At 31.7% G+C, this 27,940-nt stretch overlaps 1 protein-coding gene across 1 annotated transcript in view; it reads left to right on the top strand.

Moving 5' to 3' along the window:
- LOC132741626 (brefeldin A-inhibited guanine nucleotide-exchange protein 1-like) overlaps nucleotides 1-27,169 on the top strand; it is a gene marked incomplete at its 3' end in the record, with an annotated part of 57,499 nt that extends 30,330 nt beyond the window's left edge. Inside the window, exons 21-35 of the mRNA XM_060729834.1 lie at nucleotides 2,460-2,628; nucleotides 3,335-3,489; nucleotides 4,178-4,306; nucleotides 5,467-5,625; nucleotides 7,104-7,239; nucleotides 8,032-8,169; nucleotides 8,408-8,577; nucleotides 11,111-11,262; nucleotides 11,790-11,962; nucleotides 12,577-12,737; nucleotides 13,378-13,431; nucleotides 15,517-15,647; nucleotides 16,435-16,564; nucleotides 17,608-17,625; nucleotides 27,034-27,169. Coding sequence (XP_060585817.1) covers nucleotides 2,460-2,628; nucleotides 3,335-3,489; nucleotides 4,178-4,306; nucleotides 5,467-5,625; nucleotides 7,104-7,239; nucleotides 8,032-8,169; nucleotides 8,408-8,577; nucleotides 11,111-11,262; nucleotides 11,790-11,962; nucleotides 12,577-12,737; nucleotides 13,378-13,431; nucleotides 15,517-15,647; nucleotides 16,435-16,564; nucleotides 17,608-17,625; nucleotides 27,034-27,169 — 2,011 coding nt within the window. The remainder of the gene's footprint in view (nucleotides 1-2,459; nucleotides 2,629-3,334; nucleotides 3,490-4,177; nucleotides 4,307-5,466; nucleotides 5,626-7,103; nucleotides 7,240-8,031; nucleotides 8,170-8,407; nucleotides 8,578-11,110; nucleotides 11,263-11,789; nucleotides 11,963-12,576; nucleotides 12,738-13,377; nucleotides 13,432-15,516; nucleotides 15,648-16,434; nucleotides 16,565-17,607; nucleotides 17,626-27,033) is intronic.
- Nucleotides 27,170-27,940: the final 771 nt, after the last annotated feature.

Genomic DNA, 27,940 nt, shown 5'->3' with positions numbered 1-27,940 from the left:
CTATGAAGACTATGGTGCATGATAAAATGACCTGTATGCCATGGCTTTGTTAATAACAATAGCTTGATAAGCGGAAAAGCTAGATTAACTGACCTAAGATTCACAAAATTGACCCCTGGAAGAGCGAAAATTAATCGTTAATTACTTTTTATCTTCTGATTTTTCCCCTCATTTAAATGAATTTATATGAAGAAATTGGCAGTTATTTGCTAATGAACAAGTTAGTATTGGTACGAAAATGGAGTAACATTTATCATGCAGATGGTATATCAATAAATTTCTGTCATAAACTGAACCAGTTCAAAAAAAGCATTATGACAGTAATACACTATCTACAAAAAATATTTTTGAAATCCCTTAGCTTCAAATATTAGATAAAATTTGGACTTAAAATTCAAATATTTGGTAAAATCAAGAATTTATCTGCCTAGTATATGCTAGTAGATGAAAAACTTTCTGCTTGGTAACAGTTTTCTCGGCTTAAGTGTGCTTTCTACCTGCATACATACTTCATAGGTAGATTCTCTCCTTTGATGTGCCTGTCTTCCTTTGTTTGTACATCCGTAGTCACATTTCTTATTCTTACTGCATACATTTCAATATGCTAATAGTTTGCAAAGTTAAATGGAAAATATTTATAATTGTTAGATTTGGAGTGGGAAATATTTATTTATAAGGTTTATAAAGAGGTTTGGAATGGACATGTATATATATTACATGAATTAGAATGACAAGAATTTACACTAGTTTAATCTGGTATGAATGACACTGTATTTTATGGATTGACACAGGGTTTAATTAGTTTATACACATTTATTTATTTTTTGATTGTGTTGGAAGCTATAAGCTTATTGAAACACTCTCAAATCTTTCCTGTAACCACTAGTACTACAGCAATAAATGTAAAAAGTTTCTTGCTCAAGGAAACAAGGGCTTGCCCCTGACAGGGTTTGAACCCATGTGGTCAGCAATCATTAGATTACTAGTCTGACACGTTAACCATTCTGGTGTAATTGACTAAAGATTTCTTGAATATGACTTTTTTTGCATAAATTTAGTTTTAAACCATATCAAGTATTATGAGGTACTTACTTCTCTATGTAGTATTTTGTCATGCAATATATGCCACTAATTTATGGAACAATTTAGTGTCATGTTCACCATACTTTAGTGAATGTTTGGCATTTTATCAATAATATTAGTATTCTGGGCTGTAAAAATTTTAAATACTCCATATAAAAAATTTCCCAAAAACTTTTAAATTGCATTTTTTTTCCTAAATATTACTAATTGAATAAAGGGAGAATTTTTACCCAAATTTTTTATAAGTTACAGAATGATAATATTTTTTAAATAAAATAACAAAAAATTAAGTTTTTAGTTTTCAAGCTTTCTGTACAAGAATTTTCAAAGAAAAAATTAACTATTAAAATTTGATGCATAATTTATCACATATCTGTAAAAAAAACATAAAAGCAAAATCACTAGGGTTTACTTTGGGTCATTAAATGTACACAGATTACAAAATGATAGATTCTAAAGCTTTTAAAGTTTGACTACTGAAGAAAAAGGGAAACTTTGTACTCACCCAGGTTTTTAAACGGGTTCACCCCCCATACATTTTTAACACAAACCAAAAAACTTAAAAGGGAATTGGGTTAAATTTCAAACCCAACATATAATGGATTAATGGCACCTTTCGAACTTAAAAAATCTACATTACCAGGCTTTATTTAACTAACATGCACTAAGAATAGTCCCGCACGCTATGCCACTGACAGCTCTTGTCTTCCTCGTGTTTTACTTTATCACACCTATGTTGTTTTGTTCACATGTCCTGAATTACTTCTATAAAATAGTTACAGCCAAGGTTGGATTGAATCACTTTTAAAATAAGTCTCTATATGTTAAGTAACTTTTTTTGAAACTCACATATATAAGCTAGATAGTAAAATGTAGTCTGAAAGAAAGTCGGCTAGTAAAAAAAAAAGATTCAACATGTGATTTCTAAAACAAAAGATACGTGTTTTCGTAGATTATTTTATTACAGTCTCATCTTTATCTTGTTAACCAGATCTACAAAAAACTGTGCTTCAAATATTCAGTTTTTCAAATGTTTCTGATTTTGCAAGCTTGATGATTTTCTGTAACAACTGCCTCTATTATTTCTAAGAGTTTAGAGATATTACCATTATATTAACATTATAGAGACTAACAGAGATTTATAAGAAAAACTTTTTTTTTTCAAAGTCATCATTTTATTTTCCAAGTTGAACGATAATGGTTCATTTTTCTCAAAATTTAAGTACCAGCATTCAGTACTGACCATGTTCCTATACTGCATTTTATTTTTCACAAAATAACATGGAAAGCACTTATCCAATAAGATTACCTGTTCCCATGTCATCTCTTTTAAGAACTTTCTTCTCTGATGTGTTATTTATATATGCTATTTACAGATTAAGGACAAGAACAAGATGACAAAAGAACAGTATATAAAGATGAACAGAGGGATAAATGATAGTAAAGATTTACCGGAGGAATATCTCTCTGCCATCTATGATGAAATTGCATCTAACGAAATCAAAATGAAAGCCATAGGTGTACAGAGGTCCTCTTTTTCTCACAGTAAGTGTGTATGTCCTCAGTGTGTAGTGTTGTTAAGTCCTCAGTTTTCTCGTATGGAAGAATAGTGGTTCTTCTGAGGTCCCAGCTTGTTCTTAAAAAGTAATCACTTAGTTGTATCACAAGGTCCATCTCAACAAGAAATGAACTGGAAAGATACCATTTACTTCAGTAGTGTCAGTTGTCTGCTTGCGTTTGGTATAACACATTGGGTTTGTTTCTGCTCCACTGAAAGCTGGGGCATTGCCATGTTACTAAAAACTTGAACCGTGGGTTTGTTAATAATGAAAATGTTCATAGCTTCAATTCTTTCCCTCTTGTGGCTGATGGGTTGCCGTTAAGTGTTAAGGCATCAGAATTGCAGCCACCTTTTATCCCTGCATGATAGTTAGAGGCAATAAAATGGGTTTGAATTACTGGAGTCTATGCATCTCTTGGCTCCAGCAAGTGGGGTGGTTTTGAATTCCGGTGTTCTTTAAAGTTTATAACACCTGAGGTAAGCCAAAATCACCTTTCTTGTTTCGGTGCCATATAACCTAAATTGTGTTGGTGCACCATAAAACAAAATAAAGCTTCAAACATTCATGTTAAGCCATGTATCTCTCATGGTTAGCTGTATATAGTTCATAGTCCTCTCAAGTTATTTTTAGTTCATAGTTCAGGTCATAGTTATTAACATTCAGTTAATGATTTGACTGTATGATTACAGGGGATATCACCAGTGACAAACATAGACGTATGTTGTATAACACAGAGATGGAACACATGGCAATGGCTGCCAAGGTTCTCATGGAGAGTGTCAGCCATGTTGAATCTAACTTCATGAGTGCAAAACACCAGGAACATGTCAGACCTATGTTTAAGGTAAACTTTTTACTGTGTTTGTCTGTACATCTGCGAAATACATAAAAACAGAACAGTATTGTATTATCTAAAATTAAAATACATTGAAATATGAAAATATGGAATAAAGGAAAAATTTTAAAAATGAAGATATATTGTGATTTTTTAAAGTGTTTAATGATACTGTATTCAGTTTTGGCTGTCTACTTGAATATTATTATTATTATAAATTTCCCACGAACAACACTGTTACAAAGAACTATAATGTTGTTAAAGTTGCATTACTTCAGTTGGTTGCCATTCATTGTTGTTAACTTGAATCCTGATTTGATATACAATACTGACTGTTGAATATGTTCAATGTTTAAAAACTGCCCACCTTGCTGGACAAAAGTCCATGATATAAAGTTTACTGTCCTTTCGTGATAGAAGTAACTCATAGACAAGTAATTCAGGTCTTTGTTCACTGGTAATGCTTGAAGTCACTCTTGTTGTGACCAAAATGGTGTGTGAGCTTCGTAAAATTCAACATTTTTTGTAACATCAAAGCCTCATGATATTTGGTATACAAATGCAAACCGGCCTTTTCTTTCTTTGACCCATTTTCTACAGTCTGTATCTGGGTAGAACTCTTCCATTAGTTCCAAAGTTGAAGAGATAAAGGAGATTTTTTGTGTCAGTGTGAAAATTATTATTGTATATTTTACAGATGGCGTGGACACCATTTCTGGCAGCATTTAGTATCGGTTTACAGGACTGTGATAATTCACAAATTGCCTCTCTTTGTCTAGATGGTATCCGATGTGCCATACGTATTTCATGTATATTCCATATGGAGGTAAGATAACTCTTCCATGTTTCGTTATTTAAATAAAATTTGAAATTTTCTCCCTTTTAAATTTTCAGAGTTCATCAGTGAGACACAATCTTTCTATGTTGCTTCACGTTGTTAATCAAAATATAATCTTATTTCTGTATGTGATATAAATTTTCTTCACTTGTCAAGATAAGATAACTGTAAGCCAATGATTCCTTTAAATTGTCTCCCTTTATCTTAACATGTTACAAGCACCGTGTCAACTGTTAAGTACTTTTTGCTTAGATAGGATTTGCCTTTTCTTATAAGTGAAATGAGTTTTAAAGTTTACGATTTTAATTGCGGTCCACTATTGTACAACAGTCATAAAACTGCTTCTCTTAAGCAATTTATAGTTTGATAATTCAGAAATATAAAGAATTACAACTTTAGATACATCTTCTTACCATGTAATTACACTGTACTGATGCGTTATTTGTATTTAATTATGCTGTTAAATAGGTCAAAGGTATTTTTACACTTTCAAAACTTTTCTTAAACATGAAAAGAAAAGATAGGACAAGAACCTAAATTTTGTTTAATTTTAATTATGGTGTAATTATATATGTATAAAAATATTGATTTACAGATTTCATCAGAATTTTATCAAGTAAATTACCTTTTTATATGTCTGAATATATGATATATAATTGTTGGGAATTATGTAATATGGTTGTGTAGGTAATTGTAGACAATATACATGTACTGGGGTTTGTAATAGACTTTAAACATGTACATAAGCTTCTGTTGTTAAACATCTTAGACCAATAAAATAAATGTCTGACTAAATTTTACTGTCAGTTCAATACATGTAAAATTACACTTTAATTCATTACATAAATAATTTGATAAAATGAATAGTCAGCTTGACCTTACATTTATTTTGGTGGTACTGTATTTTGGTGCGGAAAATGAAAACAGTCTTTATCCCCCTTTTCTCTTAATGATAAATCAGACTTACAGCCAAAATAAAATTTTCTAATGACTGACAAAAACATTTTTTCCACCCCTAAAAATATTTTTAAAAATGCCAAAGCATTTTTAGAAAATTATTTGCTTTATTGCATCAGAAGCTTATGTTGGTTTTGTAATAAAATTTAACATAACAATAATCATGATGGTTTGGTGACGTATGTTTACAGTTGGAACGGGACGCATATGTTCAAGCACTCGCACGATTCACACTGCTGACCGCAGCTTCTCCGATAACCGAGATGAAAACTAAAAATATAGACACAATCAAAACTCTAATCTCTGTTGCACATACTGATGGGAATTATCTGGGCAAATCGTGGTTAGAGGTAATTATAGATATATGTATGCATGTAGTTACATAAAGAAAATTGTTTATTTTGATTACATATGGGTTATATTTTCTTTAAGAAGTGAAATATTTCAAATACGTAAGTGATAAATAGAAATATATCAGTGAATTTCACTTCAAAGTAAAATATACTCCAGATCAAGAAAAACAAATACACTATATTTCATGTTATTTTATTAAGAAACTAACATTTTCGCAGTTATGTACAGTGAGTTATATATAACATGTGAATAACTGTGAGTGAAACAAAATGGGTTGTATACACTGACTGATACTAAGTGAATTTTATACAGTTAGTGATATCCAATGAATGATATTCTGTGAGATACAGTGAATGATATTCTGTGAGATACAGTAAATGATATACTCTGATATCCAATGAATGATATTCTGTGAGATACAGTGAATGATATTCTGTGAGATACAGTGAATGATATTCTGTGAGATACAGTGGGTGATATACTGTGAAAGATATATGGTGAATGATATACTGTGAAAGATATATGGTAAATGATATACTGTGAAAGATATATGGTAAATGATATACTGTGAAAGATATATGGTGAATAATATACTGTGAAAGATATATGGTAAATCATATACTGTGAAAGATATATGGTGAATGATATACTGTGAAATATTATGGTGAATGATATAGAATGAGTTCAATAAGTAAGTGATATACAGTGTGATTTAGCCCATATCTCACTGATATACATGTAGACATGAGTTTTCTTTCATGAACTAAAACAGACAGGTCTGTTATTGTTAAAAAGAATATCAGATATTTAATTATTCTATTTACTAACAAGGCATGACATGTTATACTAAATTGGTGATTATGCTGTACTTATATGCTGATTGAAATAAATATTTCAGAAAATGCTTCCACTTACAATATTTCTCCTTATTAGAGATAACTGTTAAATTACTGATAAGACCTCAGTGACTTTTCTTTAAGATATTACTAGTTTTTTTAAGAAACTTAAATATGAGAGTTGTCTTTCTTCAGTAATTTTTGAACAAGTCAAACAGGATGTATAATTATTATTATGATAGTATTTCTATTTATTGTTTAATACTGAGTAAGTTATCATTAATTGAATATTTTGCAATAAAACTGTCATGAATTCTATGTCTTGCACTTAATGATTGCATTCACATTTAAGAAAAGTTTGGTACACCAAGATTGAGTTTTATATATTTTAGTATTTTTCATTGTATTAAAAAAGAATTCATAAACTTGTAAATGGTATTTTTACACTGACAATAAATGAAATTAATCTTTTTTATGATAGAAGAAAAACAAATTTTTAAATTTTTTACTTAAAAAAATTAAAGTTATTCTTTCTATTTATATGTTTTTTCATATAGAAATTAGAAAATAAAGCAAATATTAAAGTGATGCTTGTATTATTATTTAACTTTACCCACAATGCAATGTTTATTTTACAGGTATTAAAGTGTATATCCCAGCTAGAGCTGGCTCAGTTAATTGGGACATCAGTCAAAACCAAATATATCCCGTCACATAAACGAGAGAAATCTAATGGTGGTACAGCCTATCATATAGAGGCTTTTGATCCTGAAGGTAAGTTACATTTCTTTTGTTATAGTTATTTCATTTATGCTGTTGAATAGAATTAATCGTTAGGACAAGAATATCTGCGCACTTGTTGGTCCGGTGTTTAAACCCTCATTAGTGGTGACTTCTTATGCTGTCATTTTATACTATTTCATCATTTGTTGCTTTATTGATTTTTTTCCGTCACCTTCAATAAATATTTTGATATAATGCAATAGAAATATCTTTTAATCTTTTTTAATGAATTTAATGACATGTGATTAAGTAACAGAAAGTAATGGAGATGTTGAAGGATGCATTGACAGTTGCATCTAAGGCATTTCTTTCTAGCAAAGCAAGCCTCTGTAGAAACACACCCTCCAGAGTTAATCACACCAGGTCAACAAGTTATCCCTGGTAAATAGGATGACTTGACCTTGACCTGTCGTAAAGATTGTAGAAATATAAATATGATGTATCAACTTAATTCTGATAGTAAATAAGAAAACTATGAGCAATATTTATTAGTAACAATGAATATCACATTTCCATCCTTTATTGTTTTAACACAATGGTATAGAGTAGGACATGTGCAGTATGGGAATATGACACTTGTTATTTTTGTGTATTTACTCAAATTTTTTATCCCGAGGAAAATGAAAAAAAAATTCATCCATTTTGAGCAAGTAAAAGTTTCAGCATATTTATTTAGAAATCTGTTTTATATTAAGAATTCTAAATTTTCATGTCTTATAATATGAATTTGGAGTAAGGAATCTATTGAATGTTTTATAAATTTCTGACCAAATTTTTTTGTAGCCATTGCTAAAGGAGGTTTTGGCTCTAAGACGCTGGCCAACTTCCAGGAGACTATGGGTGAAACAAGTTCACAAAGTGTCGTGGTAGCTGTTGATAGAATCTTTACAGGATCAGTGAAACTTGATGGAGATGCTATAGGTATGTCAAATATATCATTATTTACTAATATTAGAAACTACTCTGGAAACAATTTATTACTAAGAATGCTAATTTATGCTATTGAATTCTACACTTGCATAATTCGCTTATATTTCCTCATGCGAAATGTCTGAAATTGTAAATTCGCTAAATTTTCGACACACGGAAATATCCACTTGTATAAAAACTAACTTTTGCCTGATTCCAATCTGTTAATATTTTACTGTCATCTTTTTAGTTGAGTTTGTGAAGGCGCTGTGTCAGGTGTCAGTAGAGGAATTAGCCAACCATAGCCGACCTAGAATGTTCAGTCTTACGAAGATTGTCGAGATATCCTACTACAACATGGGACGTATCAGGCTACAGTGGTCCCGTATATGGCAGTATCTTGGCGACCATTTCAATAAGGTAAATATCATGACTCTATGATTTTAACAAATTACTGAAGTGAATACAAAAAATAAATATTTAAATATCAAGGATTCATTCAACAATTTGATCCTTGCAGATGCGGATCATTTTTAAATTCACAGAAAAGCTTGTGTAAGAAAAACCTTTTTTTAAGTATATGTATGTAAAATTAATATCACTTAAAAGTAGTTCTTATATTCTTCTCTAGTGTTGTAGCTACTTTTTAGCTCGACTATTTGATAAGAATAAGTAGAGCTATTGTAGTCACCCGAGCGTCGGCGTCGGCGTAACCACTTATGTTAAAGTTTTTGTAATAGTTCAAATATTTTCAAAGTCCATTGACATATGGCTTTGAAACTTTGCACACTTGTTCACGATCATGACCCCAACCTGTAGACAGGAGGAGGTAACTCTATCAAGCATTTTGACAGAATTATGCCCCTTTTTCGACTTAGAATTTACGTTAAAGTTTTTGTAATACCTCAAATATTTTCAAAAACCATTGATATATGGCTTTGAAATTTTGCACACTTGTTCACCATCATGACCCCAACCTGTAGACAGGAGGAGGTAACTCTATTAAGCACTTTGACAGAATTATGCCCCTTTTTCGACTTAGAATTTACCTTAAAGTTTCTGTAATACCTCAAATATTTTCAAAGTCCATGGACATATGGCTTTGAAACTTTGCACACTTGTTCACCATCATCACCCCAACCTGTAAATTGGAGGAGGTAACTGTATCAAGCATTTTGTTTTTACTATCAAGCACTAAGAATAGTCGAGCGTTGCTGTCCTACCGACAGCTCTTGTTTTTATTGTTCAGCAAAATTGAGTGAACTTTATCCTGCTAAAGTCTGGCAATGGACTTGCCATGTTTTGAACTGTGCATTGTTATTTAAACAATATCAAAAGGCTAAAATTAAGCCAATAGTTTTTTTCGAAGAATGTGAGAGCTATTGTAGTCGCCCTGGCGTCGGCGTCCGCGTCGGCGTCTGTGTTGGTTAAAGTTTTTTGTAAAGTCAAATATCTCAATTATTACTTGAGATATTCAATTGAAACTTACAATACTTATTTATAGTAACAAGGTACATCAGATTGACAAGTTGGATAACTCTGCCTACAATATTGACAGAATTATGCCCCTTTTTAACTTAGAAATTTTGGTTAAAGTTTTTTGTAAAGTCAAATATCTCAATTATTGCTTGAGATATTCAATTGAAACTTACAATTCTTATTTATAGTAACAAGGTACATCAGATTGACAAGTTGGATAACTCTGCCTATAATATTGACAGAATTATGCCCCTTTTTAACTTAGAAATTTTGGTTAAAGTTTTTTGTAAAGTCAAATATCTCAATTATTGCTTGAGATATTCAATTGAAACTTACAATACTTATTAATAGTATCAAGGTACATCAGATTGACAAGTTGGATAACTCTGCCTACAATATTGACAGAATTATTTGCCCCTTTGGAACTTAGAAATTTTGGTTAGTTTTTTTGTAAAGTCAAATATCTCAATTATTGCTTGAGATATTCAATTGAAATTTAAAATACTTTTTTATAGTAACAATGTACATCAGTTTGCAAAATTGCATAACTCTGCCTGCAATATTTGCAGAATTATTTGCCCCTTTGAAACTTAGAAATTTTGGTTAAAGGTTAAAGGTCTTCAAAGATATTTACTTGAAACTTTACACATGCACTTAGGGTCATAATTGTATGTCACTGACCAAGTTCCATAACTCTATCTTGCATTAAGGCTGATTCATATCCCCTTTTCTACTTAGTCTCCTGGTTAATGTTTACATGCAAGTTTTACATATCTCAATAACTATTAAAGATATTTATTTAGAATTTCACATATGCATTTAGGGTCATATATGTAGGTCACTGACAAAGATCCATAATTCTGTCTTGCATTTAGGCTGATTTTTCTCCCCTTTTTCAACTTAGAAATTCATGGTAAAGTTTTGCTTGTAAGCTGTTATCTCAATAACTACTGAAGGGTTTGTGCCTTTTTTGGGACAATTTTATGCATTCATAATAATAAAGCAATGATTTACTTGATAAAACATCTTAATAACAAGCCTTTGTACCTTTTCTGTCAAATTTATGTATTCATAGGTAATTAGTATTATTATACTCAATAAAACACCCTTGTGACATTACCTTCCGAATAGTCAAGCCAATACTTTATAATTAGACTCTCTCTAAGGCCTATAACATGAATTCATAAAAAAAAATTAGCCCTTTTGTGAACTTAAAAAATTTAACATTATCAAGGCTCTTTTACTATCAAGCACTTGGAATAGTCGAGTGTGCTGTCCTACTGACAGCTCTTGTTTAAGGTATGGTTAGATTTAATGACTTTGCAGCCTGACTTTATGCAGGTGATAGTGGCAAATCATACCCAAAGCTTTAATATTAACAGTTTCAAATAATTAAAAGTAGGAAAAGTCTGGAATGTACATTAAGCATCATACAATGTGCAGTTATCTATATATATATGAAACCAATTTTCAGGTGGGATGTAACCAGAATGAAGATATTGCCTTCTTCGCAATTGATTCCTTGCGGCAGTTATCTATGAAGTTTATCGAGAAAGGTGAATTTGCCAACTTCAGGTTCCAGAAAGATTTTCTCAGGCCCTTTGAACATATCATGAAAAGAAATAGGTAAGTGAAGTGTAAATTGTAGATATTATAAATTTAAGTAAAGGACTTTGTTCAGATTTGTCATTCTCCCATGTCGGAACTTAATTTAAATAAAGATTATATTTTATGTATAAGAAAGGTGGGGATCTGACTACAAAGACTAGCGGCCAGTAGCCTTCAAGGAATGTACACTCCAGACAGTATGACTCTTTCAGATTGCTTTGACTCTCAATATTCGTCACTAGTACACAAGGAATGATGCTAGTTTTAAAAAGAAGTAAAAACAGTTGAGGCTGTGCATAAAGGCTTACCAAGTTTAAATATAATCATTTTAAATTTGCTAAATACGACAGATTATTTCCTCCCACTTATACCAATATTCCTGTGTCATTACTGCTTTCGCCTTCGAAGTTTATATTTAAAATTTAGTTTTGATAAAATAAATAAGCAATTTGTAAATGTATAAAAAAATACATCTTTACATGTTCACATTTACTTTAAAGTCAAGAAATAAGCTATTAATAATTGATTCCTGATTTTATTTCAAGGTCACCAACTATACGTGACATGGTTGTGAGATGTGTGGCTCAGATGGTGAACTCGCAGGCAGCCAATATAAAATCTGGCTGGAAGAATATATTCAGCGTGTTTCATCTGGCGGCCTCCGATCAGGATGAGGGCATTGTAGAACTTGCATTCCAAACTACCGGCAAAATTATATGTATGTTCAATATGTTTAATAAAATGTGTTTATTATATACTTATAAATGAAATATTGAGAAATATTGATAAAAAAAAAAAAGCGTGTTTTCTTTTTCTATATTTTCACTGTAAAAATTTATTTGTTTCGTATTTTCACTGGTGTCTTGCCAGATGACTTTCTTTTTTAATCTGCCAGTCTACGAAATTTAAGTGAAAGTCTTTAAGATTGTAATGTCAAAAAGATAAAACTTTATATGATAAACAGAAAATTCAAGCTTTTTTATTTCTATAAATATAAAGGATTTATAGAAAAACTTGAATATCCTGTATTGCTTAAAATTTATATTTACATATTTGGATTATTTCCTAGCAATGACATTGTAAGATTATGATAATACAGAAGCATGCCAGAGTGACTGAGCATCTAGTATTCTAGGCTAAAGCACAACAAACTAGTATTTGCATGAAAAGAAAAAGCCATAAAAGAATTAAAGTTTTATGAATGTGTATATATGAATCAAGTCAAATCAATAGGAAGTATTCAATGCTTATTTAAAAGAAGTTATTTTCATTTAAAATTTGTGAAAAGAAAAACCAACTATGATATATATGAATTTTGCATTGTTTTTTTAGCATCTGTTTTTGACAAACATTTTGCGGCTGTAATGGATTCATTCCAAGATGCTGTCAAGTGTCTATCAGAGTTTGCGTGTAACGCTGCATTCCCAGACACCAGCATGGAGGCTATACGACTGATCCGTAACTGTGCAAAATATGTGGCAGAAAAACCCCATGTAAGTTACCTTTTGTGTGTTGATAAATGTATTTGCATGTCCGTTGTAAAAATTGTGTTGAATGTTATGTTTTTATAAAGGGTTGTTACCATATTAAAGTTATAAGGTCAATTGATTAAGGAGTCAAGGTTAGATTTGATAATGTATTCTCAAGGTCAACGTGGCAGTTTTATAATTTTTACGTACATATATTCATAGTTTGTTATGCTATCTGGCTTGCACTTTTTTGACTTGTATAGTATATGTGTGCAATACTGTATATAAATAATCTATGTAGTAAATAATAATTTTTAGCTTGACTATAGGTAGATTTATTGTACTCACCCTGGCGTCACACTTCGTTCAAGTTTTAGGGTGCAAGTTGTTATCTCCAAAACTACAGAGGACTGTGGGTTTGACCTTTACACACTTGTTCTCTGTCATTATATTACATGATGGGCACAGGTCCTGTAACTCTGAATTACCTTTTTGAAGAGTTATGCCCCTTTTCTTATTGTTAGGCACTGAGCACTGAAAATAGTCGAGTGCGCTTATGGTCATCTCTTGTTACAATTTTTAATTCACTTAATATAAAGAATGAATAAATAATAGTGTTCTTGACATGTCAACCATCTTGTCGATAAAAATGGTATTTTTTCAGAGATTTATACATTTAGAAATTGAAGCCAATACAAAGGATATGGATTATGCTCTGGTAAATTTTTACAGAATGTGGTGGCTCTAATTCCATATTAAACTACTGTTTTATTCTCGTATAAATATTGCCTGAGTAAATGCACATATAATGGATTAATAGCCTACAGAAATGCTGCCGTATTTGTTACACATATGTGCATTACAAGGCATGGATTTATACATAAGATAAACTCTTAATTAGATGAAATAAAATCCATATAATTCCAATATGCTGTACACAATCCCTAGGACTTTGCGCACCCGACAAAATAACATTTTTTATATCTAAAATTAACCAATCAGATTGCTTAAATCTTTTCACTGCACTATTGACTTTTTTGAAAATTGCAATGCATTGCCGTGCTTCTTGAATTTGATATTTGATATATTTAAGATTTTCATGATAAAGAATGGTATAATTGTGCTGCTGAAAGTGTAAATTATTGTGGAACTGCATGATGATTGCCAACTTCTTTGGTTCTTTGTCAGTTACTAACTGGTGATCAAAAGGTTAAGAAGTTAAACATATTGGAATTGATAAAGGATAAATCTTGAGTGATGTGTAGCCTTTCTTATAGATTGTTTACTTTAACTTGTAGAATGCCTAATATTTTTATCAATTGCTTTGTTTTTCTCTTACGTTATTTTTACAAATATCTGACCATCAGACTCAATTTTTACCTCACTAGAGCATAGTGTGCTCAGATGAGCAACTTTAGTCCGTCCATCCCTTGGGTGATCCCTTTTCAAAGTTGTGCAAGAAATTTCATTTTGTTGACTTGGCAACCAAAAGGTAAAACTTTAAAGCACAATATGTCCACTCAAAAAAACTATGTACGGACAACTTTGAAAGTGATCTTTTAAATTACTTAGTTTCAATTTGATATTATCTCATATAAATAATGATGACCATCTTCCAATTTTGTTAAAAAAAATGATAAGTTTAAACATGGCTACAATGGGATGGGATCACTCTTATGTATGTGAATGATAAAGTGGTAAAATCATTTGGTCAGATTTCTAAATAATTAAGCAGGAATAATTCATTATGTGACTGACTACCAATGTTATCATAATTATGGGGTTGCATTTCCTATTATATTTATAGAGAGAACTTTACTTATCTATAAACTCTGGTTAGCGATAAAGAGCCACCATGGCCCTCTTGTACTTTTGATTGATTATTGTTATGAAGTGATATCACTTGTAGATTAATGGGCCTATTGATTGCATACTTACATACCTTCAAACATTTTTTCTTACTCTATTCTTTGCTGTGTTGTGTATTTTAGCCTTAACACTCTTTGAGAAGCATTCTTAATATATGGTTTTTATTGTTGTGACTTTATTTGGTATTCTTTGGTGAAATTAGGGTTTGTTATGTATACATACTTAACTAAGGTGACAAAAAATATGTGAAAAAATATGTGAAAAAAAGAAAGAATAAGCTATCTAGCATGTCAACAGGAAGATAAGGCTGAAAAAAGTAGTTCTGATACAGGGTTTCTAACTGACCCTCTTATCTAACTGCCAACTATAGACTGCCTGCCTTTTCAAAATATGATAATTTACAAAATTATATAATACATATTACATGTAGTAAAAGGAATTCATACATACCTACATCCAGTTTTGGAGTTTGGAGACAAGAAACAGAACTCTTTTATTTATATTTTCCCCCTTACTTAAGGGATCAATACTAAACTTTACATGAATTACCGAACATTTTATTATATCAAAAACTAAGAATGTCCATTAAGGAAGGTATCCAGGTAGCTTATGGAACCTCATTGGTTCTTCTCTAGTGTAACCTTGTGTCTAAAACAATTCATGAAGGGGAACAAAATGTCTTTCTCCACCAGTAAATTGCCAAAGTTGCCATATGACCTTAACCGTGTTTGTCCTACTAAAACTTACTAAATAAATATGATTTACATGTTCATTAAATAAAAGAAACACACTTTGTAAAAACTTGAGTATTGACCGTAACAATGTGAAAACAATGTCACGTACAGTTTTCGAAATTTATATACATGTATTCAACAAGTTACAGTCTTACACTCTAGATCTCTATGAAATTTTATGGATTTTGTTTTTGTTTCAGATGTTCAAAGAGCACACTGGGGATGATCTGAACGTACCAGAATCTGATCGTGTCTGGGTGAAGGGCTGGTTCCCTGTATTGTTTGAGTTATCTTGTGTGATAAATAGGTGTAAACTTGATGTAAGAACAAGGTAGGTGTAATCTAATAGTTACTTACTAATTGAGTCGAAATATCGGCAAAGTTTAACCGGACTGGTTGTACAATACACGTGTATGGGGACTGTTTTATGTAGAAAATGTTGTAGATTTATTACACCACCACTCTCAATATCTGGTGCTGGTAATAATAAACTTTTAAAATAAACACATACTTATTACAAATGGCAAAGATATTTAGCAACTTTTTTAACAACGCTTTATGTTTTGTTTTAAATTTTTCAAGACATCATCAATTCTTAACTTGTTGAAATTTTTTAATGAACATGTCAAGATTCCATTTTGTAAAAGTCCTTTTTTAAATTTTATGGATCAACATAAATATTTGGAAGTTAGTTCAGTATATAGTCTGGTAAGACTACACGGCTGTTCAGGCTGTCCTGGCTCCATTTTGACGGGAAGTCTTTACAGTTTTCAGTTTCGACAAGGGTTGTTTTCTATCAGTCTCACAATACCACAAACGGTCAATTTTTGAGACGGTGGGGGAGGTGGAAATTGCCATTTCTTTTGTTATTTTCTAGTGGTTTTAATATCAGGCAATAAAACAGAATAAAGTTTGACCCTTTGTTCTGTTCACCATTGGATAGCACCTGATTATCCTCAACTGATTGTGAATCATTTATTATCAGTGTGGATAGGTATCGTAAAAACATCTTTGAAATATTACCTCCATGTTTACAAATCTCATTTTATATTCAAGTTTGAAAAAAAAGAGGGAAAAAAGGATTTAAATGTAAAATAAAAATTGTATATTATTTTCAGGGGTCTAACAGTGATGTTTGAGATAATGAAGACCTACGGTGAATCATTCGAGCCCCATTGGTGGCGAGACTTGTTCCGAATTGTTTTTAGAATCTTTGATAACATGAAATTGCCAGAAGCGCAAAATGAAGTAAGTTATTATATTTGTTTTATCATTGTGTAATAAGGCTTAATTTAGCAAATGGTATGAAACTGGTATGGAATTTTTGAAAGTTGTTCATCCATTGTATTTTACTATGAATCACGTATTTTTGTTGCTTTTTTCTCTTGGAATGACCCTTTTTTAACACCAGCAAGATTTTTTAATTGGAATGTTTCTTTTATAATTTTGAATGGGGTTTGAGTGCATTTTAACAATTGACTTAAATCTTGTTTAACATTTAACTGTTTAACATGTAATGTCAAAAAAATAGTTTCAAAAAAAAAATTGTACGTTTTAAATTAGATGAAAACAAGAGAGTCTGCTTATATAAATGATGAGATAAAGTGGAGTGAAATTTAAAGTACTGAAATTTCAAACTATGGTTTAAAGAGAGTCAGGTTGGTGTAAACAATATTTTATTTCAGTCAAATATATATACTAAATATATTACAATAAAATGCAAAAAGGATTGAGTAGAAAGCTAGAAGCTTTTTTAGAAACTCTCTCCTTGACTTAGTTGCTATACAGAGTCAGGTTATTGTTGAAAGAAATTCCAGATTGAGTTGAAGGACAGTTCAGATTTAGTTTAGTTTAAGGATGCATCACATTATAATGAAAGGAATATTACATTTTTAAGATCAATGCAATTGTCACATATTGTCACAATATTGTGTGATGTTGTGTATCTATCCTCATTTCAGTTATACTTTATGTCGTATACAACATGTGACTTTTGTATACAATATGTGACTATTTCTGTAAAATATATGACTGTTGTATACAACATGTGACTTTTGTATACAACATGTGACTTTTGTATACAACATGTGACTGTTTTTACATAATATGAGGCTCTTTACACAATATGTGAATATTGTACACAATATGTCAGTATTGTACACAATATGTCCAATTTTTTTACACAACATGTGACTATTTTTACACAATATGTGATTATTATACACAATATGTGACTCTTACTCAATGCTATAATTAATGTGATTATTTTACACGATATATTTTCTGTCTAGGATGATTATTATGTTCAGGTAACTAATTTGCTTATTTTAGTATAATACTTTAACCCTGTCAGAGATGTAAAACAGTGAAAGTTTGGAAATCTGTAAAAAAATATCAGTAATGGTCAGATGGACTGAAAGAGAAAACTTAATAAATTGATGTGTCAATTTAAAGTTCTAGTTAGTCGAAATTATGAATTATTTTGAATGTCAACAGTTAAAAGTATTCAATATTGTCATAGCATAGACAGCAATCTTTAAAATATGCAGTTTTCCCAAAAAATCTTAATTTTACACCAGCTTTTTTACTTCCTAAATTAGCGATTTTAGTGATGTTTTTCCCAAAATCAAGAGGTTAAGTCCTTTTGCCAGTTAAAGGAGAGAAACCACTGACTAGATAGTTACAATTACAATATCAGATTTTATGATGAAAGTTGAAAACAAATGTCTAAAAAATTATAGAGGAATGATATGTTTATCTTGTTTATTTTTCCTATTGTATATTTTGGGAGATCTATTTTTATATGCCCGAAAGAATTTCGGACATATTATGTTATACCCCCTGGCGTCCGTCCGTCTGTCCGTCCGTTAGCAATTTGGTTTCCGGAGCATAACTTTAGTTCCATTTCACCCACAATATTCAAACTTCATAGGATGATTGTCCATATTGGGTAGAAGACCCCTATTGATTTTGGGGTCATAAGGTCAAAGGTCAAGGTCACTATGACCTTAAAACTGAAAACGTTAGCAATTTGGTTTCCGGAGCATAACTTAAGTTCCATTTGGCCCACAATATTCAAACTTCATAGGATGATTGTCCATGTTGGGTAGAAGTCCCCTATTGATTTTGGGGTCATAAGGTCAAAGGTCAAGGTCACTATGACCTTAAGACTGAAAACAGTTTCCGGAGCATAACTTAAGTTCCATTTGGCCCATAGTGTTCAAACTTCATAGGATGATTGTTCATATTGAGTAGAAGACCCCTATTTATTTCAGGGTCACAAGGCCAAAGGTCAAGGTCACTATTACCTTAAAACTGAAAACAGTTTCCGGAGCATAACTTAAGTTCCATTTGTCCTACAGTGTTCAAACTTCATAGTATGATTGTCCATATTGGGTAGAAGACCCCTTTAGATTTTGGGGTCACAGGTCAAAGGTCAAGGTCACTATGACCTTAAAACTGAAAACAGTTTCCGGAGCATAACTTAAGTTCCATTTGGCACACAGTGTTCAAACTTCATAGGATCAGGGTGTTCAATAGCCATAAAATCCTGAGGGTCATTTTGATTAAGTTTACCGACTAAAAGGCCAAATCCCCATGATTTTAACAAAATTTGACCCTCCAGTTAAAATCCTGAGGATCAAATCAGGCCTTTTGGAAATTTGAAGGGTCAAAGAGTCATTTCAAGGGTCAAACGGACACCCTGTAGGATGATTGACGATATTGGGTAGAAGACCCCTATTGATTTTGAGGTCAAAGGTCAAGGTCACTATTACCTTAGAACTGAAAACAGTTTCTGGAGAATAACTTAAGTTCTATTTGGCCCACAGTGTTCAAACTTCATAGGATGATTGTCCATATTGGGTAGAAGACCCCTATTGATTTTGGGGTCACAAGGTCAAAGGTCAAGGTCACTATTACTTAGAAATTGAAAACAGTTTCTTGAGCATAACTTTAGTTCCATTTAGCCCACAATATTCAAACTTCATAGGATGATTGTCCATATTGCGTAGAAGACCCCTATTGATTTTTGGGTCACAAGGTCAAGGTCACTATTACCTTAAAACTGAAAAGAGTTTTCGGAATATAACTTTAGTATCATTTGGCCTACTGTGTTTAAACTTCATAGTATGATTGTCCATATTGGGTAAAAGACCCCTAATGATTTTGGGGTCACAAGGTCAAAGGTCAAGGTCACTTTTACCTTAGAATTGAAAACAGTTTCTGGGACATAACTTAAAGTTCCATTTGGACCACAATATTGAAACTTCAAAGGAGGATTGTTATTTGAAGGAGGTAATACTTTATTTTAGTCCCATGTCTTACAAATGCTTCATCTTTACTAAAAAAAAAAACACTTTCGGGCATATAATGCTCCGCCTAGCGGTGCTCTTGTTTATTCATTCATTATGAAGAACAAAAATCACTTTACATCATCTTCTATCGCATGTTTTAGGCATTGGAGTGAATATCTTATATCTTTTGATTTCCTTTGTCCTCAGAACTGTTACTCTTTGCCAGGAATGTTTTTCCTTTTTATTCCACACCAACTTTCACTGTTTTATCATCCCATGATTGAGTGTAACTTTCTTTTCTGTTTGACTTTTTTCACTGATTTATACATGTAGTGTTTTGATTTTGAATCTAATCGCTTGTATATTCTGTATATCTGTTTGTTTGTATGTTTTTGACTGACACTTTGAAGCATTTTTGTTTTTATTTTCTGGACTTGTACAAGACAGGGAGGTGAACTTTTGTGATGTTTTGATATCTTTGCAGTACTTACAGGGTCAATCTGTTGTCTCATTTTAATAAAAGGAAATAGAATATTTTTATAAATGTTTTTTTCTTGAAAGTAATTTGTAAATTTGTAAAGAAAAAGTAAAGAAGAAGATAACAGATTGGGAATTCCACATCTTAAGATAGCTTTGAAATACTAAGCTGTATTCATTATATTCTTCAACACACTAGTGTGCTTATTATTATACCCCCAAAAACGAAGTTTGGGGGGGTATATAGGAGTCACCCGGTGGTCGGTCGGTTGGTCGGTCGGTCGGTCGGTCGGTCGGTCCAGACGTCCGTTGCATTTTCCTTGTCCGGAGCATAACTTGAAAACTAATGGTTGGAATTCAATATAACTACATACAATGGTCAAGCACATTGAGAGGAAGTGCAGTGCACAAGAACCATAACTCTATCTTGACTAATTACAGAGTTATTGCCCTTTGTTACTTTTCCTTGTCCGGGGCATAACTTGAAAACTACTGGTTGGAATTCAAAACAACTTCATACAATTGTCAAACACAATAAGGGGAAGTGCAGTGCACAAGAACCATAACTCTATCTAAAGTAATTACAGAGTTATTACCCTTTGTTGCTTTTCCATTGCTTTTTTTTTTGTCCGTTGTATTTTCCTTGTCCGGAGCATAACTTGAAGACTAATGGTTGGAATTCAATATAACTACATACAATGGTCAAGCACATTGAGAGGTAGTGCAGTGCGTAAGAAACATAACTCTATCTTGACTAATTACAGAGTTATTGCCCTTTGTTACTTTTCCTTGTCCGTGGCATAACTTGAAAACTACTGGTTGGAATTCAAAACAACTTCATACAATTGTCAAACACAATAAGGGGAAGTGCAGTGCACAAGAACCATAACTCTATCTAAAGTAATTACAGAGTTATTGCCCTTTGTTGCTTTTCCATTGCCTTCTTTTTTTTGTCCGGACCATAACTTGAAGACTAATGGTTGGAATTCAATATAACTACATACAATGGTCAAGCACATTGAGAGGAAGTGCAGTGCATAAGAACCATAACTCTATCTAAAGTAATTACAGAGTTATTGCCCTTTATTACTTTTCCATTACTTCTTTTGTCCGGACCATAACTTGAAGACTAATTGTTGCAATTCATTATAACTTCATACAATGGTCCAGCACATTGAGAGGAAGTGCAGTGAACAAGAACCATAACTCCATTTTGACTTATTACAGAGTTACTGCCCTTTGTTTATTTTCCTTGTCCAGAGCATGACTTTAAAACTACTGGTTGGAATTCAAAACAACTTCATACAATGGCCAAGCACAATAAGGGGAAGTGCAGTGCACAAGAACCATAACTCCATCTTGACTAATTACAGAGTTATTGCCCTTTATTACTTTTCCATTACTTTCTTTTGTCCGGACCATAACTTGAAGACTTATTGTTGGAATTCATTATAACTTCATACAATGGTCAAGCACATTGAGAGGAAGTGCACTGCATAAGAACCATAACTCCATCTTGACTAATTACAGAGTTACTGCCCTTTGTTACTTTTCCTTGTCCAGAGCATGACTTGAAAACTACTGGTTGGAATTCAAAACAACTTCATACAATGGTCAATCACAATAAGAGGAAGTGCAGTGCACAAGAACCATAACTCCATCTTGACTAATTACAGAGTTATTGCCCTTTGTTACTTTTCCTTGTCCGGAGCTTAACTTGAAAACTACTGTTTGGAATTCAGTACAACTTCATACAGTTGTCAAGGACATTTAAAGGAAGTGCAGTGCACAAGAACTATAACTCTATCTTCAGTATTTATAGAGTTATTGCCCTTTGTTCTTTTTCTTTGTCTTTCTGGACTTATTACAGAGTAATTCAATTGAAAGGAAATGCAACATACATGAACCACAATTATCTTTAATTGCCCTCAACCATAACTCTATGTTTCAATTCTATAATAAAACAAGGTATTTTGTTACTAGTAACATCCTCATTTCCGAAGCAGACTTGTGGGGGTATTAATCACATTTAGTGATAGTTCTAGTTTTATCTATTGTTGGAGTTATTAATCTATAAATAAGTAAAACATCGGTTTAAATGTTACCCGAGTGTTTTAACAGAGTGTGCAGGTATACCAAAATTTCACATGGTTTGGCTACCCTCTATTTAACTCTAAGTTTTTCTTGCTTTTTAATAGTGTGATACTTATTTTTTAGTATTTTGGCTGTATGAAAATACAAATATAGTATATTGCACAATACTTGCTGTATAACAATGATAAAATATTCTTTGATTTTATTCTTATATGCACAATGAATGTTTCTGGAAAAAAAAAGATAAGAAAAAAATCTTGTGGCCACATTTTAAAAGCAAACTTAAGAGAAAGAATGTTTTATCATTGTTTTAACAGCACATGTTTTATAGTTATTTCTAGAAACTAAAAAAAAATAAAGTATGAATAGGCACATGTTTACAATACTAAAGATTAAAACTCACCTTTGCAAATATATAAGAACTAAGTTTTTATGTTGGCATTTAGTGTAGCACATTTTTTATGTGTCCTTTTGACATTATATTAACAAACTCTCATGGATGAAAATACTGCTCATCAACAGTAAGGGAAGTCAGTGTATCATTGTACATAGTAATTTGAGTAGATCATACAAAGATGGCTGACTTTGAAGCAAGGGGTTGGAGTCCATATATAAAGACAAATATCAGGGTGGGGAAAGGCTGGTGTTTATAATACAAATGTCTTTTATATTCCTGAAATAATGTCTTAAAAATGTACAAATAAGGCACCCAGCATCTGTCTTGATCAGTACAACTGGAATTTATTCATATAGATACAGTTTGATTTTAAACAATGTAAAAAATGAAAAAGGTGAGCGACATAGTGACCTTCATAACATTCTTGTTCACAATATAGTAAACATCTCTGCAGCACATGTATTATTTAATATAATATGTATGAAATAACAGAAACTATTGTAAACTTATTGTTGCTCTCAGTATGAAATGACCCCGAGTCAACAAATCAGCTGGGTAAGTTACTCTGGTGATCTAACATCATAACACACTTTCTGCTACTTTTTCACTCATTAGCTCTCTCTCTTTCTGTTTCTTTTGTATCTTTATGCTAGATAACAAATATATGAAATATAAAAAATTTTCGAACAACATGTACAATTCAATTATTGCATACTTAACAATATTTAATTTGCCTGTAAATTACTCACAGAAAACAGCTTGAAATGAAGCTCATAGAGTATTGCAAAAAGAAACGTTGTGTTAAATAAAACAACATCTTTTTAAACGCAATTAATCTGCTTGGAGACTTTATATTATACAATTTGTAACTGTTCAAATATTGAGTTAGAATTCTAAGTTTGAAAAGATGGAACTTCTGAGAACAAAATAAGATAGTGCATGAGTTTGTATTAACTAGTTTTCATAGAATGTATGTAGGGGAATGTAGGCTATATTCTTACATGGTTTAATAGAAATTGCATTAGAACAATATGTATTATGTTAATATATCTTTTTTGAAAAGTTTTTGACTTTATTAACCAAAATACATTTTTTTCGTTATTACACTTTTTTGAAATACTTTTTTTTAGTTTTCTTTTTGTTACAACTATAATTTGGAATGTAACACCAAAAATGAATTATAAGTCCAACATTAAGTAAATGTATTAACTTCTAATGAAATTTGTTCATTGAAATAAAGTTGAAGTGAATGAGTGATATATATATATACATGTATTGCAAGACACATGCTTTAATAACACTTGCCAATTGTATTTGTTTTACAAGAATTTTTTTAACAGAATCTGATTTGTGAATTTCAGTGATAAGCTTGTGTTAATAAATTCCAATAAGAACCCATCAAATATCAAGTTTAAGTTGAAATATTGTACCGATCTACTGCCTCAGTGATCTTACTTTCTAACTAGATTTTAAGAATCTTATACCGGCTGCCGGTACAGACCCGAATATCTAGCTCGAGGGTGACTGTTTAAGGTGGTAACGAGGCTCTGCCGAGTTACCTCTTAACAGTTACCCGAGAGCTAGATACTTGATTCCTGATTCTTTTTCTTGCATATTAGATATCAATTATTTCCAGAACAGAAACTACGAAAACTGATATTCTCATTAAGCACTTTTTTCTTATAATAGCTTATGAACTTACAACTTCATTCATAACGGTTAAGTGACGTCATTCATTCATAAAATGCAGGCGGCAATGACGTCATTTAAAGCACGCAACTTGTCTTACATGGGGGATGTAAGACAGGGTTTTCTAGCACTGGTGTAAACGGTAGATAATCCTGTCTGATATGCAAGAAAATAGGAGATAGTTCAAACAAATATATACTTGGATATAACATTATGTATAAATAGATAAAACATTATAACCAGAAAAGCTGAAATTGTATCACAATAGAAGTGTATATAAACAGTATATTTTGACTTGTGTCATCATTATTAGAGTAGAATTGTATTAGTACACCTATATATAGTTACATACATATATATAGTGTTGGAACAAGTGATTTTTACGATGGGATATTTTTAACTCTTGACCTGTTGAAGTCAAAAGTGATTAGCCCTTTACCACTAGTATAGAGCCACGCAAGCCTGCACATCTGTGTAGTCTTACCAAGCTCGATACTGTCGGATGACGGGCTTCAAATTTACATCCTGATATCCCCACAAATGAAAATGGATTGTTCCTTTACATGGAAGCGGAACTAGTCCATATATGAACTAAAGCAGGTTATAGGTCAGTCATGTTTGTTAAAAAGAGATGTAAAGATTTAAGGTAGACCATGATATTAAAATGTTTATTTTTGAAATTTTTATAGAAATGGTATTCGTTAATTTATTTTCTTTAACTGAATGAGTAAAAATAATAGATATTGTAGGAACAAAGTCTTTCTGCTTAGTGTAAAGCAGAACTTTTCATACACAATATGGTGTAAAATTTGTGATTATCTACTGTTAAAAAATTTTACAAGCACTATGAGCATGTCTTATGATGTATTTTAAACAATCATATTTCACACATTAAGGATGTGGTGAAAACTTTAATTTGTAGCTCATCTCAAAGAAAATGTTGAGCTATTTTGATAGCTGCCTCATCTGTGTTGCCATGCAAAAACTTTGATGTAGCCTATTATTCAAACACAGTTCAAAAGTTATCAACATGAAACTTGGAATAATTGCTTATCTTTACAAGAATCAGTGGTTAGACAAGGAGCATAATTCTGAAAATATTGATAGCTATATTTTTAGAGTTATGCCCCTTTTTAACTCAGATTTTTTGTCAAAAGTGATTATTTTAACGGACGAGCATTAACACTGCATGCGGTGCTCTTGTTTTTTTCTTCTCTCCATCTACATGTCCAACATTGATTTGCTTATATGATAAGGCATCACTATGCAAGCACAATATATAAAAGCTAAATATGAATACTGATATGTGAAAAATAACTTGCTAATAACTAAAGTAACTAGCAAATCTTTTTAATACTATTAGGTTCGAAGTACTGTATACTATTTCTTAGAACAGTATGAAAAAGAAGTTATAAAGCATATACACTAAAATTTTAAGTAAAATGTTCTAAAAAAAATCAGCTTTTAACTTGTATAATTTGCAATTTGAAAAAAAAAAATGCGGTTATACACCATTAAATTTTCTCGCACTGATAAAAAGATACTGTGAGCTGCTCAGATGGTCACATTATATTTCTTTTTGACCTCTGGCATCACCTTGAAAATTATATTATTAAAGGCTTGTTACACTAAAATAGTTAAAGAAGGTGCATAATATTATTTATTCAAGGTATAATATATTCAAATAGTGACACTAATTCAAGTACATATGTATGTATAAGATTGTAATCAGTTATATGCTAACACTAAGCACTAGAATAATGCCTTGCTATAATTAAGAACTATTTGTAGCATATTGTATGCAAACAGTAGACTTATAACACTAGAATGCAAATAATGCTGTAATCACACTTTTATAAGTGTATAGTTTTAAATACAGTGTATAATTATGTACAACATAAAATATTTCATTGTTATGCCCCCACTAATTGAAGGGGGGTGTAGGGAGTTGGGTATATAGATTTACTTTGTCCTTCGTCACAGTGTCCTGCTGTATGTTCGGAGACTGACAAAACAGTGTAATGTAGGGGCATCTGTGTTTAAAAAACAATTTCTATGTGTTTTTTATTTTCTTCTTTTTGTTACTTTTTTCAGACATAAGCTGTAATCCTGTAATTTTATTTTTAGCTTGACTTTTGGAAGAATAGGGAGGTCTATTATAGGTGTGGCGTCAGCATCACACTTTGGCTAAATTTTTGCATGCAAGTTGGTATTTTCAAAAATACTAAAGGGAATGAGTTGAAACTTGGCAAACCTATTTGAAAACATATAAGGAGGTCACTATTCATGGCCTATAACACAATTGTAAATTTTCAAAAATTTATGGCCCTTTTTGAACTTAGAAAATTCTTCATTATCCAGGCACTTGTTTTACTGTCAAACACTAGAAATAGTCAAGCACACTGTCTGACCGGCAGCTCTTGTTATGAATACATGTTTACAAAAATTTTGATTATAGTTACATATAAAGCAGATGGTGCATTTAATTTGGTTATTTTGAACGCAAACAATAAAAATGCTATAAAACTTTATATTTTCTGTAATTTCTAACCGCAAACCATGACTCAGCACTTTTCTATGAATTTAATTAAAAGAACACAAATGACAGGATAAACATTTCATGGTTGAATGGTATTTCTGATTTTTTGGACACTATAGTTAAAAATGGCTGTGTTTTTAGTGAATGTAGGTTTATTAACTTCTTTATCATATTGTTAATGAAGCCATATAGACTATAAATTAAATACTTTTCCTTTATTTTACAGAAATCTGAATGGATGACGACAACATGTAACCACGCACTATATGCCATCATAGATGTGTTTACACAATATTATGATGTTCTACATACATTATTATTGGATGAGCTTTACCAGCAACTTATCTGGTGTGTCCAGCAAGGTATGGTGTTTTATAATGGTTTAAAGTTAAGTGTATAATTGTTATCAAGAATATATATTAAAGATTATACCTATGTGATCAGTGCCGACAAAGAGGAGCTGGCACACATGGTCTGCACTGTGTCACTAGTTATTTATACAAATTCAGCAAATTGAAAGTTAATACTGATTCCCTTTTTACAGTACACAATTGGCCATCCGTGGCCATCTGGTTAAGGTCGTTGACTTCAAACAACTTGCCCCTCACCACAATGGGTTCGGGTCCTGCCAGGGACTTACGGTATTGTGTTTGAATCCTGCCAGGGACTTAGGATTCTTTTATGTGAGGAATCTTTCCAGCTAGCTTATAGAACAATGGTTCTACTCAGGAACCCACTCATGCCTAAAATAATGCACAGAGGGGCAACTAAGGTCTTCCTCCACTAGTAAAATTGGAATTCGTCAATTGACCTTTTCTGTATTGGTGCAATATAAAGCCCAGAAAAAAAAAATACAGTGCACAGAAAGGCAAATTCATTTTATGAAATATATGCATGTAAATGATAGTCTGATGATACTGAACAGAACCATACATTGCCTTACACTGTGGATGTGTCCTGATACTCAACTTGTTACCTGTAATGCATCTTCAACATTGCATAGTGCTTGAAAAAGTCCAACATTCACAAGTAGCCAATACATGGTTATCTCCCTTCAGTAAGAAATATAACTATTTTCTTTTGTTTTTGAACAAACTTTATTGAATAAAGTTTGTTTATCTTCTCCTTTTCAG

Source organism: Ruditapes philippinarum, unplaced genomic scaffold, assembly GCF_026571515.1.
Source record: "Ruditapes philippinarum isolate M1 unplaced genomic scaffold, ASM2657151v2 ctg592_1_1_1_1, whole genome shotgun sequence".
Taxonomy (NCBI): domain Eukaryota; kingdom Metazoa; phylum Mollusca; class Bivalvia; order Venerida; family Veneridae; genus Ruditapes; species Ruditapes philippinarum.
This window is presented reverse-complemented; position numbering and strand designations above follow the sequence as displayed.